We start from the raw sequence: 17,506 nt of genomic DNA on the forward strand, positions 1-17,506 counted from the left end.
GGGGGTCCAGGAGGGGGTCGGTGTTGACTTTGAGGTGAGAAAGCACAAGGCGCTCAAAGGACTTCATCACCACAGAGGTCAGGGCAACGGGTCTGAGGTCATTAAGTCCTGTGCTCCTTGACTTCTTGGGAACAGGGATGATAGTTGAAGACTTGAAGCAGGCTGGCACGTGACATGTCTCCAGTGAGGTGTTGAAAATGTCTGTGAACACTGGAGACAGCTGATCAGCGCAGTGCTTCAAGCTGGATGGGGAGACAGCATCCGGTCCAGCAGCTTTCCGGGCGTTCTGTCTCCTGAAGAGTTTGTTGACGTCCCTCTCATGGATGGAAAGAGTCGTCACTGGGGTGGGTGGACACTTATGTTCACTTTTACAGCCAACAACAGAACACTTATGACACTTTCGAAGCTGAGACATTATTATTCTCACTCTATCTGCTCCAGCGTGGAAAAAAATGCCAGACTGTGTGTAGATCGCTCAGGGGAGGATCTATGATAATAGGGTGGAGTCCGTCATCAGTCGTGGGTGAGGCCTGCTCTAACGTTGAGCAGAAACGAAAACCATTCATTTTGACACACTGTTAATAGAAATATAAGAAAGAGGAGTGGGTGAACTTTTAACATTGTAGAGTGGTTGTGTACATACACTGCATACTCACATTTATGTGCAAACTAATTTTATAGGTCCCCTTTAAAAAGATGCATCAATGTGTTTTGCTCTAATAGAGGATATATACTCTTTTGCAGGAATATATACTCTTTTAGCACTGTCGAAGCGCCCGGGGTCGTACTCTGCACTGATTGTGCAGAAGGAGAGAAAGCCGCTGGAAAGCGCCATATATCCAACAGATTATGCAGATTAGCAGTGGAATTCAGCTCGTTGACAAACAACCACTCGGCTCTGAAGAAAAATCTGAATAAGTGGTTGCGAGCCAGCTCCTTTTATACCCATAATTCCACTCGCCAATTCTCATTTGCATTTTCTCAAAGATCAGAGGTGATTGGGTCTCCCAAGAGCAACCCCTAGTGTCACTACATCGATACAACTTCGAGTGAGTGACAGAAGTGGAACTGATGTAGAAGGAACCTATATACAAATTTTACCCCTCAGTCAGGAGGATGGTTTCTTCTCCAAGCACTTCTATGTATAGTTTTCCAATTTAAGGTCCTACCATTCAGTTTGCCTCTGGCTCCTCATATTTTTACAAAATGCATGAGTGCAGCCTTGTCCCCTTTTTGTTTCTAGGACATGCGACTCCAGCCTTATTTGGATGAATGGTAATTTATCACTATACAATATCCCTTTGAAGGGATACCTTGTGATGCCTCGATGGGTGGCCCACAACTCCCAGTTTCTCCTACTCCTCAGTCTATTTCTTCTCTCACACTGCTGACTATATCTTGACCACATCAGCAAAACTTAATTCACTGCACCACATTCATTTTACAAGCATAAGACACTATATACAGCAGTGTGTACTTATAGCCAGTAAGTTCCATTTTGTTAAGATTTGTGTTGATTACACTAGTATTTATTATTCTTGTATATTGTTTATATACAGTTTACTGTCACATAAAATTGCAACTTGTCTTTGTGTTGTGCCATAGTTCTAGTGGAAGAATATACATCTTATTAGACTTGGCTTCTAATATGAAAAAGCCAGGGGTGATCTTATTAGTTTTCAGAAGTATTCATTTGTAAAGGGTAATTTTTTAAAATCTTTTCCACTGACACTGTATAACTGAGTAAATTGCCAGAACCACTGGTGACCAAGTTCAATAATCAAACCCATTACAAAATGAACCTATACATCCTATGCCCTATGCTATCCCATGAACTTAATAGTCTATGAATGTCAGCAAAGGGTTCGTAAAAATATTTATACATCTTTCAAGCAAGAGCCATCATGCCTATTCAAACTGAGAGGGCACATGCTAAAGTTCTAAAGTGATAATGCTAAAGTGTTCTTTATAGTGAGCGAATGATATATCGACGAGGCCAATAAATCGGCTGATATTTAGATTTTTTTAATTATCGGCATTGTCAGCTAAATTTGCCCGTATGGCTGATTTGTTTCTTAAGCAGCGAGGGCGCAGAGAATCACCTGCTTGCATGTGAAGGAGCCGTTGGAGACATCCAATCACAGTTCATTTTGTTGTTAAGTGCCATCATTTTATGACAATTATAGACTGCCGTGCAACAACTCATTTAAACGGTCCTGCATATCAAAGCAACAGATATGTATGAGCTCTGTTTCTCTCTCTCTCTCCTCAAAAGTTCCCTATAACTGTCTTGTCTTATGATAAAAATGGTAACAATACATATCACGTACCTTCTGCGAATATGCTGATATCTCGTTTAAACAGATGAAATTAACAAACCTCATAAAAATCCAGAGTTTTCTTCCTGACGGGCGCTCATAATATCTTTCCCTGAACTGAAGCATGTTCGGTCACCCTGGATCAAAACTAATTTCCTTGAATTTACGAATGTTACATGATGTGACAATCCAAACAGGCAATCCAAGCCATGTTAACTGAGAGCTGTCAGGAGATTGCTGCTCACTGGATCTGCACTAGTGAGTGAGTGCAACTTCAAAGTAAAAGTGCTTCAAGTCGGCTATAAATAAATAGACATATTTACTGTGCAGAGCACTATATGTATAACTGTTTTGATTTGTTCTTTAGTGAGAAAATACGATTCACACAAATAAAGTTTTGTGTGAAATTGAGTAAATATAGTGCTAATAAGAGTTTATTAATTTAGCAATTCTATTTGTTATTTACTATATTAAATAGTGTCATATATCAGCATTATATCAGCCTATAGGCCACCCTGGTCTCTGGATATCAGCATCGGCCATTATAAAATCCATATCAGTTGACCTCTAGTTCTTTATGTTCCCAGTTTAACGTCCTACAAGTGTTATTATTCTTTAGTCTCTCTGCCTGTTAGTTGATATAGGATCTTTGTAATAAAAATATTTTTAGATGGGTCTTTGATGACTAAGATGAGAGAGAGTACAGTAAGAGTGTAAAGTGCTGTGCTGTAAATCTAATACTGCTGAATGATTTATTAATAGCTCCTCCAACACACATATGGGCACACTGTGAAAGTGGAGAAGGACATAAGGGTTGTGTTTGACACAGCAAATATGTATCTGTGTTTATAAATGTGTAAATATACTGCAAATGTTTATTTTAACTTAGATTTGTATTCATATGGTAGTGTGTGTGTGTGTGTGTGTGTGTGTGTGTGTGTGTGTGCATGTGTGTGTGTGTGTGTGTGTGTGTGTGAGTGCATGCGTGTGTGTGTGTGTGTTTAGATCAGCATTTTTTATCAAGTGTTTTTCTCCATTTCTGTTTGAGAGCATTATTGCATATACTGCCTTTCTCTGGGGTTTTGATAGAGCTGAAGTTTCTCAAATTTCACTGCTCTTCTGCAATCTGTTTTGTATTTCTCCTCTGTCCCCAACCTGTAATATTTGAACATGCTTGAATAAGTTATTTCCATGATTCCTCTCACCTGGTCAAATGAAGTTTTAGACATCCCTATATGACCACACAGTCATGTACCTGTTAATCTATTAAATTACTGAAAATTACTGTTAAGTTGGTATATTTTTCATTCCCCTCCTGTCACTCACTCGACGTTGTGTCGATGTAGTGACACTAGGGGTCTCTCTTGAGAGCCACGGTTATCTCTTATCTTTGAAAAAGGCCAATGAGCATTGGCGAACAGAATTTGCATGCCCCGTCTGTTCAGACAGATTTTTTCTTCGGAGCCGAGCTGAACCCTCCTAGGCCATGCCTGTTCCCCTAATGGGATCTCTCCGTGGTCCTCTCAGGCCTTTGGAGAGCCCTGTTTGAGCCGCTAGAGTCAATCGAACTAAAGGCTCTCTCCTTGAAGACGGCCCTCCTTACTGCGCTCATTTCCATCAAGAGGGTTGGGGACCTGCAAGAGTTCTCTGTCAGCAACACTTGCCTGGAGTTTGGTCCAGCAGACTCTCACATCATCCTGAGACCCCGAGGTTGGGGTCCCACGTGCCCAAGGTTCCTATGACCCCTTACAGATATCAAGTATTGAACCTGCAAGCGCTGTCCTGGGAGGAGGCAGACCCAGCCTGAGCGTTGTTGTGTCCGGTGCGTGCTTTGCGCACCTATTTGGATCGCACGCACAGCTTTAGGCACTCTGAGCAGCTCTTTGTCTGATTTAGTGGACAGCGGAAAGGGATTTCTGTTTCCAAACAGAGGCTTGCCCACTGGATCGTGGACACCATTGCGTTGACCTACCAGACCCAGGCTGTGCCCGCCCCTTGCGGGTTTGAGCACAATCTACGAGGAGTGTGGCATCCTCGTAGGCACTGGCCAATGGCACATCTCTAGCAGACATCTGCAGAGCGGCGGGCTGGGCAACACCCAATACCTTCGCAAGATTTTACAATCTCCGGGTTGAGCCGGTCTCGTTCCGTGTTTTGACAGGTCCAAACATGTAGAATTCGGTAATACGGAACAGCTGGCTATGTGTATCGCTTGTGCATAGCGCCTTTCCCCTCCACTGAGTTGAAGACGTGCACTCTACTCCCCCAGTCAAGTCCACAAGTCACGGACCCTGGGTGTCCTTCCTCCCTAGCCCTCTGGCTCCGAATACAGTGGAGGAAGTTCGCAGCCAGACCCACTGCAGGCACCGACTTGCCTGTACTGGAACAGGTGCTTCACAGGTTCTGATTATTCCTGTGATGTATTTTCTGTGGCACGGTCCCCCTGTCGGCGGACCCACGTCTCCCTTGAGTTCCCTCTGCCCTCGGTCGCTGTGTTTGTAGAGCTCCTCCCCGTCGTGGCAGGACCTACCACCGTGCCACCTCCATATTTGGCTGGTAAGCCCATTTGATGTACTTTTCCACATGTTAACATCCCCTGCTGGGCTGGATGTGGTCTTTCCCCCTGAAAGAATAGGATAGGAAACTAATGCCTTCCCTGCTGCATTTTATAGCATTAGATGGCCCCAGCCACATCTAACACTCTATGGAGTGTAGAGTGTAGAGAAAGCATAGAGAGAGAAAAGGCTGCGGCTGGCGCAGCCTGCTCCCATGCTAGTTACGTTGCTTCCCCCCCTCGGGGATGTGTGGAACTATATGATGTATTTTGGGCATTGGGAAAGGTTACGTACTATTTTTGCACACAGCAGCTTGCTTGCACCTGCATCAGCAGTCCATGTAACACGGTTCAGTATTGTGGCGTATTTAGATAGGGATCCCTAGTGTCACTACATCGACACGATATCGAGTGAGTGACGTCTTGGTTACTGTCGTAACCTCCATTCTGGAATGAGACGTTGTGTCCCTCTTGCCACAACACTGTACTAGTCGCTGAATGGGCCAGGACCTTACTCTCAGCTCCTCAGCTCAAAATCTGTCTGAACAGACGCACACTTCCCTCCTTTTTTACCCGTATGTCTGGGGTAAGGGCCTGCAAATTCTGTTAGCCAATTCTCATTGGCCTTTTCTCAAAGATAAGAGGTAACCGAGGCTCTCAAGAGAGACCCCTAGTGTCACTACATTGACACAACGTCTCATTCCCTCCATCAGGGAACGGAGTTTATGACAGTAACGAGACGTTTTTTCTGACTTGCTTTGATTACTTGCACATGTCTCTTGTTTACAAGCATGCGCACAACTGTGGTGCCAAGGCTCCAAATTTTGAAAATATTTCAGAATGTTGTCTTTGTTTTTATAGTTTACTTTTGGACTGTGTTTACATTCTTTGTTATGTTTTTTAATAAACAATTATGGTTACTTGTTACAATGGTTACTAGCAGCTTCTAGTAATTAAATTGATTAATTGTCTTAAATTTTTTTATGTCTTTCAGCAAAAAATTAACATATGGGAATATTTTTTATTTTCTATCTTTCCCTCTCTCTCTCTTTCCCTCTCTAACTTTCTTTCTCTGTCCTTACAGTACGAGTACTTTAATGCAGTGTTGATTAATGAGTTGGATGAGGAGGGCAAGAGTGTGGAGTTGGGTGGAGAATTTATCCTGCAGCCTAATGAACATTTCAATAATCTGTCGGTCAACCTCAGTCTCAGTGTCGTGCAGGTGCCCACAAACATGTATAACAAAGGTATGATCAGAAGCCACTAGACATGCACTATATCATTACATGCATTGTACACTTCGCTCATAATAATAATGCCAGCAACATGTGTTACAGAAAGTCAGAAAGTTTTACTAATCCTTCTATAAGAAATCCTAATCATGCATTTTATTGATACTTCCCTGTTTAGTTTTTTTAAATCCACATTTGATACATTATTTGCCCTTTTAATTTGTATTTTTATTGAAAATGAATGTGTTTTTTATTGTTTGTTTTCATTATGTGACTCATAACATTAAGAAGCTCACCAATGAGCCCACAGCAGCTGATGTACAGATATATAGACACATTCAGTAGACGTTTGTCTCTGTCACAGATTCAGCTATAGTAAATGGGGTGTACTGGTCAGAGGCGCTCAATCAGGTGTTTGTGGACAACTTTAAAAGAGACCCGTCTCTCATATGGCAGTACTTTGGAAGCGCTAAAGGCTTCTTCAGGCAGTTTCCAGGTGAGATTTCATTCTTTCTTTATCAATTAGTTCCTCGTAGGACTGGGTGATTTATATCTTCATATTTTTCAGATGATATTAAATATCTCAATATATATGTACTGTTTATTGCTCTGTTTTTTGTTAATTTCAGTGATGACACAAATAAATAATTGAATCAGAGTTTTAAATTGATTCATTAAAACATTTAATTCATTTGAGATGATTTATGCAAATCTATTGAACTTATCAAGAGTAGCAGCATTTTGCACCTCAAGTTTAAATCACAGATGCTATTATTACATTACTGTCTCACAACTCTCTCATATATTAAATTACTGTGACGTCACACAGTAAACAACATGCTTTCGGGATCTTTTGAGCAGAAAATTTGGGCAAAAAAAAGCCCAGTTTTGTTGCTTAAGAAATTAGCTGGAGTAACTCATCATGCCCTGGATTCAAACTTGTGACTCTAGGGTGAAAGTCAACGTCTTTACTCGCTGAGCTACCAGCTCTAATAAGGCCAATGTTCCCCACAGCTGCTGTTGGTAGATTTGAACTTTTCACAAATTACTATTCGCAAAGTCTGTTTTTAATTTGAAAGTGCAATCGCTGTGACAAAAATGAAGCCAAATATGATCTAATGATGATTTCAACCACTTTAGATTCTCATTAGATCTTGCATCACCATATAAGATCTAACATGACGGACAAGTAATGACTTCAATTGAAATGATTATGTTTGAATATTGAATATGATGATATTGAAGTCAAATATTATTATTTAATTTATATGGACCAATAAAGACACAATTGCATGACGTTTTATAGTTTTTATTTGTAAATGCCACATTTCTCAGGCTTTAGAAGTGTGTTAAATGTGTGAGGATGTGTATACATCAACCTATTACATGTGCACAGTGGTGGACAGTAACGAAGTAAATGTAATTTGTTACTGTACTTAAGTAGTTTTTTGCGTATCTGTACTTTACTGAAGTATTTAAATTTGGGGAGACTTTTACTTTAACTCCACTACATTTCAAAGTCAAATATCTTACTTTTTACTCTACTACATTTTCAAAATCAGTCGTTCCTTTTTATTTATGAGTGGATAAAAACGTAACTGGTCAAACGAGCCACCAATCACAGTACAGCGCGCGCGCTTTGTTTTGAACTTGCCTTGGCGGCATCTACTAAGCGCGAACCAGGGGTGCGTTTCCCAAAAGCATCGTTAGCCAACTATGGTCGCAAGTTACGTCGTTATCATCATAGTTCAACGAGTCGGTGTTTCAACGAGTCGGTGTTTCCCGAAACCATCGTTCCAACGAACATTCGCAAACAGCATCGCAGAGTTGTTTGGTTGGAAGGACAGCTCTCGACCTGTGGTTAGTTTCTTGTTATTATAACATGTGTGCTTAATAAATTATTATCTTGAGCCAAATAAGCAAGATGACATTCAGTACAATCAGTATAATTTATTTAGAAGACATACAAATGTCCTTTATGTCTTTTAGTTTGTCAATAGATTTAAAGCACCGTTTTTGAAGAGTGCGCATGTGTGAACGTGCTCTAGTGCGTAAGAAGGAGCCTATGATTGAATCTGGAAATAAAGCAAATAACTGAGAAAAATATGAGATAGTCCTCAGATGACATGTCCGTAATTTATAGCAAAACATCTAGCATTAATTCGATCGCAAACAGATTCATTAAAAGTAGTTTTTACTCCACCACATGTGTGACATCATTAACCAACGTGGTTGAACAACCAATTTGCGACAATACGGTTTCAGGAAACAGTTGTGACTAGCAAGTTGATTTCTTCAACAGTGCATCGTACTACGGTAGTGGAGCAGCAAGTTACGTCGTTGTATGGGAAACGCACCCCAGAGCCGTTAAATATGAGAGTTGCGAACATAGACGGTTGCGACAGTGATCTCGCCGCCGCGCGGTCACGCGATTCGTGTAGCTCTCAATAGTACCAAATAAATTGCGTTGCCAATGATTTTAAGCGGGGCAGAGAGCAGCAGCTATTATTGCAGCAATTATCGGTAAATATTGATGCATAATGTACATTGCTTATTATGTTGACACTAAAATGACTTGCATATAATAGCATTTTTTTTCTGGGGAGTAGCAGAAACACTGCATTAATACGTTTTTGTGTTTAATTTTGGAGGGAAATTGGCTGCTCCCATAACATAGAATATAAATATATATATATATATATATATATATATATATATATATATATATTCTATGTATGTGTGTGCGCACGCGTGTGTGTGTGTATATATGTGTGCGCGTGTGTCTGTATATATATATATATATATATATATTTAATGGTGTTGTGCAGGTTTATGTGAATGTATCATAACATTAGGATGTTAATAATTATGACCATAGACACTCCAGAAAAATATATACAGTAAATACTGTTAATGTATTATACCTTATGGGAACAGTCCCCTTCCCTCCAAAATTAAACACACAAAAAATTTATTCAATTCAAATATATATATGACTAATTAATGTCATTTTATTAATAGATTGGTGTGCCAAGAGTGACATTAGTCTTCATGTAGACTGAGTTAAGCAAGAGTCTTGTGACAAATTATAATTGGACATTATGGCCATAGAAAATCATAGTATTGGATACTTAAGTACATTTGAAGGCAAATACTTTTGTACTTTTACTCAAGTGAATGTTTAAAGGCAGCACTTCTACTTTTACTTGAGTAATATTTTACCTTGAGTATCTTTACTTTAACTCAAGTACATGGTATGTGTACTTCGTCCACCACTGCATGTGCAACATAATCATTCAGGTATAAGAACCTATATATATATATATATATATATATATATATATAGGTTCTTCCTGAACAATTGGCAAAACAAGTTGTATCAGCTTTCCATTAAGCCGCTGTAGTATTGGTAATAGAAGTGAGCAAGTAATGAACACGTATAAACTCCATGAACACAGATGTAAGATGCAACCTAAGTCTTTTATTCGTTGTGCTCTAATTAATAAACATTGCTTCCATTAACTTCTTGTGATGTCTCATTCTTTGTGGTTCAAAGCATAAATCCATACCTTGCAGATACAGCGCACAAACATTGTCCATATTCCATATGTCCTTGAACATCGCTCTTTATCAGTGAAGCATGGTTAAGCACCATTAAACCCAATTCAACACATAATAATCCTATGAGCACGGTCAGCATGGTATCCCACGTAGTACATGGCTTAACACGGTCAAAAAACTGTGTGCTTCCCTACTACCAATACACCTGTTGTCTAATTACCCATGTGCTCCTATTATACAAATGTCAGAGCTCCCCCAATGGACAAATATATAATTGCATTAAAATGGCTCCTACACACCGGCCCCTTAATTGCTTATGGCAGGAAGACATAACAATTACAGAAAACATACATAAAGGAGCCATAACAATTAAATCAACATATACAGACATTTCGTCATAAATTCATGACATTATTAAACTTGTAATCACAGAACCATTGTCACCTCAATCATTTAACTCCAACAAAAGACAAAGCTTTCTAACAGGTCGTTCCAGAACACTACCTTTGGTTTTAATCTTTACAGTACGTACTAGACCTTTATCATCTGGAAAAGTTTCCAATACTCTACCAAGTGGCCATGATCCACGAGGTGCAGTAGGATCCAGTACAAGAACAATGTCACCAGGAACAAAACTTTGTCGTTCCTTTGTCCACTTTTGACGTTTTTGTAACAGAGGTAGATACTCCCGTATCCATCGTTTCCAGAAAAGATCGGCTAAATACTGAACTTGCCTCCATCTTTTTACATACAGATCGGTCTTTTCAAAAAGTCCAGGTGGTAAAGCAGGCTTGCCTTGCATAAGAAGAAGATGATTAGGGGTGAGGGCCTCAAGATCATTGGAATCACTGGAAAGCTTGGTAATCGGACGATCATTTAAAATGGACTCTACTTCACACAGAATAGTATGGAATGATTCATCATCCAGCGTCTGTTGGCGAAGTACAGAACAAAGAATATTTCTCACCATGCGAATGATGCGCTCCCACGCACTTCCATAATGGGAGCCAGCTGGTGGATTAAAGCTCCACTGAACCCCTACTTGGAGTAACTCCTTTTCAATTTGATTGTTATTCCACACAGAAAAAGCCTCTTTCAACTCTCTGTTGGCACCAATGAAATTTGTTCCATTGTCAGACCTAATGTGAGCTACTTGACCTCTTCGAGCAACAAATCTCCTTAAAGCATTTATACATCCATCAGTATCCAAGGAGTAAGCTACTTCCGAATGCACTGCTCTGGATGCCATACAAGTGAAGATTCATTATACTCCGTATCGCTTCACATTACTACATCCTCGTCTAACTTCGATAGGACCAAAATAATCCACTCCAGTGTTTGTAAAGGGTGGAAGATCAGGAGTAATTCGTTCAAGGGGAAGGTCTGATATCTTTTGCTCACCTGTCTTCCCTCTATAACGCCTACATACAACACATTTGGAAATTACTTTTCTTGCAGCAACATTAGCATTGGTAATCCAGTATGTTTGTCTTAACTTGGATAACATATGACTTCTACCACGATGGCCCAATTGTCCATGGATGTGACGAAGTAGAAGATGTGAAATGTGCTGATTCTTAGACAATATGATGGGGTGCTTGGATTCAATAGGCATAGCTGCCTTCCTGAGTCTTCCTCCTACCCTTACGAGTTCATTGTCCAATACAGGGTCCAGTCTATATAGACTGCTATTCATCTTGACTCCATTAGAACCACTCTTCAGTTGTTCAATTTCATCTTGAAATTGTTGTTGTTGACTGAAGCGAACAATAGCCATTTCAGCTTCAAAGAGATCCTCCAGTGACAAAAGATTGTCCACCTTGAGTTGCTTTAAACAAATGTATTTGCACATCTACGGCAGATTTAATAACATTGCAATCTCTTTCCAATGCCAGTAGTTCCTTCCTCTTGAGACGTAGCCTATTTAGCACTTTTCTCAATTTGAGAATCCAAGCAACCGCCACTTTCAGTCTTTTCCACTCTGAGAAGTAGGTGATAAAGTAATTAGTGGCATTTGATGTACCTTGCAGAATAAAAACATTTACCTTATGCTCTCCTTTGATCTCAGGATCATCCTCCTGAATGTTGTGTTCTTCTGTTGGAAGTGGTTGATAATCTTCTGATGTCCAAAGGAAACTTGGACCTTCAATCCATCTTTTGCTTTGCCCAAATGTTTTAATCTGCATTCCACGTGAAGCATCATCTGCAGGGTTTTCCTTAGTGGAAACATATCTCCATTGCTGTGGTTGTGTCCTTTCTCTTATGTAAGAGACCCTATTTGCAACAAAAGTCTGAAAGCGCTTGTCCTCATTGTTGATGTACTTAAGCACAGTCTGGCTGTCAGTCCAAAAAGTTGAATTCTCCAATTGAAGTCTTAACTCCTTCCTCAGCATTTGGTCCACTTTAGCAGCGAGTACAGCTGCTATTATCAAATCAAATCAAATCAAATCAAATCACTTTATTGTCACACTACCATGTACACAAGTGCAACAGTAGGTGAAATTCTTGTGTGCAGTTCCGAGCAACATAGCAGTCATGACAGTGACGAGACATATACCAATTACAATAAACAACATACTTACACAAAACAATTTACATATCAAATGTACACATACTTACACAAAACAATTTACAAATCAGATGTACACATACTTACACAACACAATAATTATATACAATGCAGAATATAGAACAGAATATACAATACAATACAATAAGTGGGAGTATATGAAATATATGTGTGTATATATATATATATATAGCAGTTGTATTGAGGAGAATATGTTGACAGTCCAGTGTGAGATTATAGATTAATAAAGTGCAGTGCTAATTATTGATCCTGATAGATCAAGAGTTCAACAGTCTGATTGCTTGGGGAAAAAGCTATCATGTAGTCGGCTGGTGCGGGTCCTGATGCTGCGATACCGCCTGCCTGATGGTAGCAGTGAGAACAGCCCATGACTTGGGTGACTGGAGTCTCTGATGATCCTCCGAGCTTTTTCACACACCGCCTGGTGTATATGTCCTGGAGGGAGGGAAGCTCACCTCCGATGATGTTCCTGGCAGTTCAGCACCACCCTTTGCAGGGCTTTGCAGTTGTACGCGGTGCTATTGCCGTACCAGGCGGTGATGCAGCCAGTCAGGATGCTCTCTACAGTGCTGGTGTAGAACCGTGTGAGGATGTGGTGGTTCATTCCAAACTTCCTCAGCCGTCTCAGGAAGAAGAGGCGCTGGTGAGCCTTCTTCACAACGGCCTCAGTGTGGACCGGACCATGTGAGTTCCTCAGTAATGTGGACACCGAGGAACTTGAAGCTGCTGACTCTCTCCACCGGTGCTCCATTGATGGTGATGGGGCTGTGTTCTCCGTCTTTCTTCCTGAAGTCCACAACAAGCTCCTTGGTTTTACTGACGTTGAGGGAGAGGTTGTGCTCCTGACACCAGCGTGTCAGAGTGTGCACCTCCTCTCTGTAGGCTCTTTCATCATTGTCAGTGATCAGACCTACCACCGTCGTATCGTCAGCAAACTTAATGATGGCATTGGAGCTATGTGTTGCCACACAGTCATGTGTGTACAGGGAATACAGGAGTGGGCTGAGAACACAGCCCTGCGGGGCTCCAGTGTTGAGGGTCAGTGATGAGGAGGTGTTGCTGCCCATTCTAACCACCTGACGTCTGCCTGACAGGAAATCCAGGATCCAGCTGCACAGCGAGCTGTTTAAGCCCAGAGCCCGGAGTTTCTCATCAAGCTTGGAGGGCACTATGGTGTTGAATGCTGAGCTGTAGTCTACAAACAGCATTCTCACATATGTGTTCCTTTTTTCCAGGTGGGAGAGAGCAGTGTGTATTGTAGATGCAATGGCATCATCAGTGGAGCGGTTGTTGCGGTAGGCAAACTGCAATGGGTCCAAAGAGGGGGCAGAACAGAGCAGATGTGATCTCTGATTAACCTCTCGAAGCATTTGCTGATGATGGGGGTCAGAGCAACAGGACGCCAGTCATTTAAGCATGTGATTATAGCTTGCTTCGGTACAGGCACAATGGTTGATGTTTTGAAGCATGTGGGGACTACAGACAGGGAGAGGGACAGATTGAAAATGTCCGTAAAAACACCAGCCAGTTGATTCGCGCACGCTCTGATGACGCGGCCCGGAATGCCGTCTGGACCCGCGGCTTTACGGATGTTCACCCGTCGGAATGATCGGGTTACATCCACAACAGAGACGGAGAGTGAATCAACCTCTGTAGCGTCAGCAGCGAGTGCTCTCTCCGCGAGGGCGGTGTTACTGTCCTCAAAACGAGCATAAAATGTATTAAGTTCGTCCGGGAGAGATGCAGCGGTGTTCATGGCGGAGACTTTATTCCGCTTGTAGTCCGCTTGTATTCCGCTTGTAGTCCGTGTAGTCCGTATTAGTTCCAGACGAGGAATGGTTATCGGTTTAAGAGGCACTACTCTGGCCTTACTGAGTAGAAATGTCACATGCACTTTGTCCTCACTGTTGATCAGCTTGAGATAAGTAACCATGCCATATCCTCTTTCACAGGCATCTGAAAAATGATGTAAACGGGCATGAATGATTTGTCCAAAATCTTTGGGTTTTAGACATCGGTCCACTCGGAACTCTGACAACTTATCCAAATCAGAAATCCAACTATTCCACTGTGTTTGAAATATTGGGGGTATATTCTCATCCCAACTCAGATTCTGTCTACACATCTCCTGCAGGAGTAACTTGGCAGGCAGCATAATAGGAGCGAGAAATCCCATAGGATCATACACAGAACAGACAGTAGACAATATTCCTCTCCTTGTACGTTGTTGGGTTTTCAACTGCATTCTAAATTGAAACTTATCAACCTCTGTACACCACTGAAGACCCAAAGTTCTTTCCACAGGTAACTTATCCCGAGCTAAATCCAAACACTGGATTTCTTTGCTTCTGGATTCCTCTGGAACTGATTGCAATACCTTGCAACTGTTACTGATCCACTTGATCAAACAAAACCCACCCTTTTGACAAAGAGCAGTAAGATCCTGTACCATGATGACAGCTACCTCCTCCGAAGAGACACTCTTCAAACAATCATCCACATAGAAACTTTCAAAGACGGTTTTGATCACTTCTGTTGAAAAGAGTGGTTGATTGTCCGTTGCAGTTTGTTTTAATGCATAACAGGCACAACTTGGAGAGGATACAGCTCCGAACAGATGAACTGTCATTCGGTAAGTAGAAACTTCCTGTTTCAAGTCTCCATCAGACCACCATAGAAACCGAAGAAAGTCAACATCCTCTTTAGATACCTTAACCTGATGAAACATAGCTTGAATGTCAGCCATCAAGGCTATGGGCTCCTGCCGGAATCGTATCAGAACTCCCAGAAGTGAATTTGTAAGGTTGGGACCTTGCAACAGTTGTTTGTTGAGTGATGTATCCTTAAATGTTGCTCCACAATCAAATACAACTCTCAATGTTCCCTTTTTTGGATGGAACACTCCATGATGAGGAACGTACCAAACCTTACCATCATCACGATTTAACTGTTCTTCTGGCACCTTCTCAGCATAACCTTTCTCAAGAACATCAGAGAGGAAACTTGTATATTTCTCATGAAACAGTTTGTTTCTTTCAAATTTCTTTTTCAAACCATTGCACCTTTGCTTAGCGACACACAAGTTGTTAGGCAATACCACATCATTAGTTCGAAATGGTAACTTAAGATTGTAATGTCCATCCTGTACCTTAACTGACTTGTCCATTATCTCCATAAACTTCAGATCCTCTCTGGACATCTCTTTCTCATCCACCATGTTTTCATTGAAGTCGCAATTATACTGATGTTGAAGCAATTCCTCGAGCCTTCCAATAGAAATCCTGTTGACAGTAACAAAAGGTGTGCCGGTATCATTCCTGCAGTCACTGCTCCTCTCTGAAAGTCCATTAACAACCCACCCCAGTAGGGTTCTAATGGCATAGGGTCCATTACCATAGCCATTTATTACCTCCCATGGCTCCATCACTTGAGACGCATTGGCTCCAATGAGTAAATCAACATTAGCCTCAATGTGTGTAAGTTTCACTCTATCCAGGTATGGCCATTTGGATATTTCCTCCTGCATTACAATGTTATCTGAGTTGACAGGCATTTTCTTCTGAGTATATACTTCCGGAAGGGAAAAGAAATTATCGTTGTTGATTCCACTTATCTCCAAACCAGTTACCACATTACAAGATACAGACTGCTCTTGTCCCATAGTGCGCAGAAAAATGTTAACCCTTTTACCTCTGATGTTCAGTTCATCCATCAGCTGCTTGGAGCAAAATGTAGCTGAACTCCCAGAATCCAGAAAAGCATACGTTTGAATTATTTTGTCTCCTTTGGCTGATTTTACTTGCACTGGAATGATTGACAGAAAACATTTTTCATTACCGGCCCCTGTATGTCCACAAGTTTGTGCAGACACTAGGCTACTCTTTTGCCTCTTGTCCTCCATAACTGGCTTGCGATGTATGTGCAACACTGAAGGATGTGTCTGATTACATACTTCACAGACAAGGCGGTCGTCACATTCCCTACTTATATGTCCAGACTTTAAACAGCTGAAACAAACTCCTGTTTCTTTTAAAAAGTCAAGCTTCTCTTGTTGGGACTTATTTTTAAAAATATCACACCTTTTTAAAACATGATTGTCTTGACAGAACAAGCAAGTTGTGTTATCATTGGTCTTGTATACGGAATGGTTTCTCGATTGTGATGTTACATATCCCCTTGGAAATGAATTAACATTTGTAACATTTGTAGCAAAACTGTTTCCCTTGAATGTCCTGTTAACTGCAATTGGTTGCTTATCCTGAATGCATCCAAACACAGGATCTGATGTCATCTTTGCCTGTCGTTCGATGAAGTCTACAATGTGTGAGAATTTTATCTACCTTGATTCAACTCCATTATCTCACAAGCTCTTTCTCTCCAACGTTCTCTCAATTTGAAAGGCAGCTTCATTACCACAGTTCTCATATTACTTGGCATGTTTAGTTCTTGCATATAAGAGATATTATCAATGATGTTACAACATGCACGTAAAAACAAAGAATATGCATGAAGACCTTGTGCATCCTCAGTCCTTAATGATGGCCAACTTAAAGCCTTTTCCATGTATGCAGCTGCAATCTGGAATTCATCACCAAATTGCTCCTTCAGAAGTTTCTTGGCTACTAAATAACCTACTTCTGGATCAAGATGTTGACAACTTTGAACCAGTACTCGGGGTTGTCCTGTCGTGAACTGCTCCAGAAAATACAAGCAGTCCCTTTTATTGCGTGTCTTTTCTTCAACACTGTGCTCAAAAGCTCTAATGAATGGCACATACTGAAGTGGATTACCATCAAAGACTGGAATCTCTCTTTTGGGAAGCGTTTGAGGTTGAACTTGATGTAGCAGATATGTTGTTAATTCCTCCTGCCTTTTCAGAATCTCATACAGGGGTTCACCTTGAGATGGAAGATAGTTCACAGCTTGAGATATTGCCATATTGCCTCTGGAAAGTTGAGCAAAAGAATGTGAGTCTTGTTGTTGGCAAGTACTGCTTTCTTGAATGTTCAACACTCTTTTAGGCTGCATTAATGTTGATCGGTTTGTGATGTTACAGGAAGCACCAGCTGATTGTGTTGGAACGCTGCTGATAAATCTAGCTGTATCCATTGGTATTTCACTCATTGGCACATATTCAGTAACTTGTGGATTTAACACCTTTGATCTTGTGGAATGAAAAACTTCATTTCCTGTCACATCCCTTGAATTCTGAGCCTTTGTTGATATTTTTCCTTTAGAATGTGAACTGCCA

At 41.0% G+C, this 17,506-nt stretch overlaps 1 protein-coding gene across 1 annotated transcript in view; it reads left to right on the forward strand.

The window, feature by feature from the left end:
- The window catches only part of cacna2d3a (calcium channel, voltage-dependent, alpha 2/delta subunit 3a), a 487,702-nt gene that overhangs the window by 221,127 nt on the left and 249,069 nt on the right, over positions 1–17,506 (forward strand). Inside the window, exons 5-6 of the mRNA XM_052094087.1 lie at positions 5,957–6,119; positions 6,469–6,600. Coding sequence (XP_051950047.1) covers positions 5,957–6,119; positions 6,469–6,600 — 295 coding nt within the window. The remainder of the gene's footprint in view (positions 1–5,956; positions 6,120–6,468; positions 6,601–17,506) is intronic.

Source organism: Xyrauchen texanus, chromosome 27, assembly GCF_025860055.1.
Source record: "Xyrauchen texanus isolate HMW12.3.18 chromosome 27, RBS_HiC_50CHRs, whole genome shotgun sequence".
Taxonomy (NCBI): Eukaryota; Metazoa; Chordata; class Actinopteri; order Cypriniformes; family Catostomidae; genus Xyrauchen; species Xyrauchen texanus.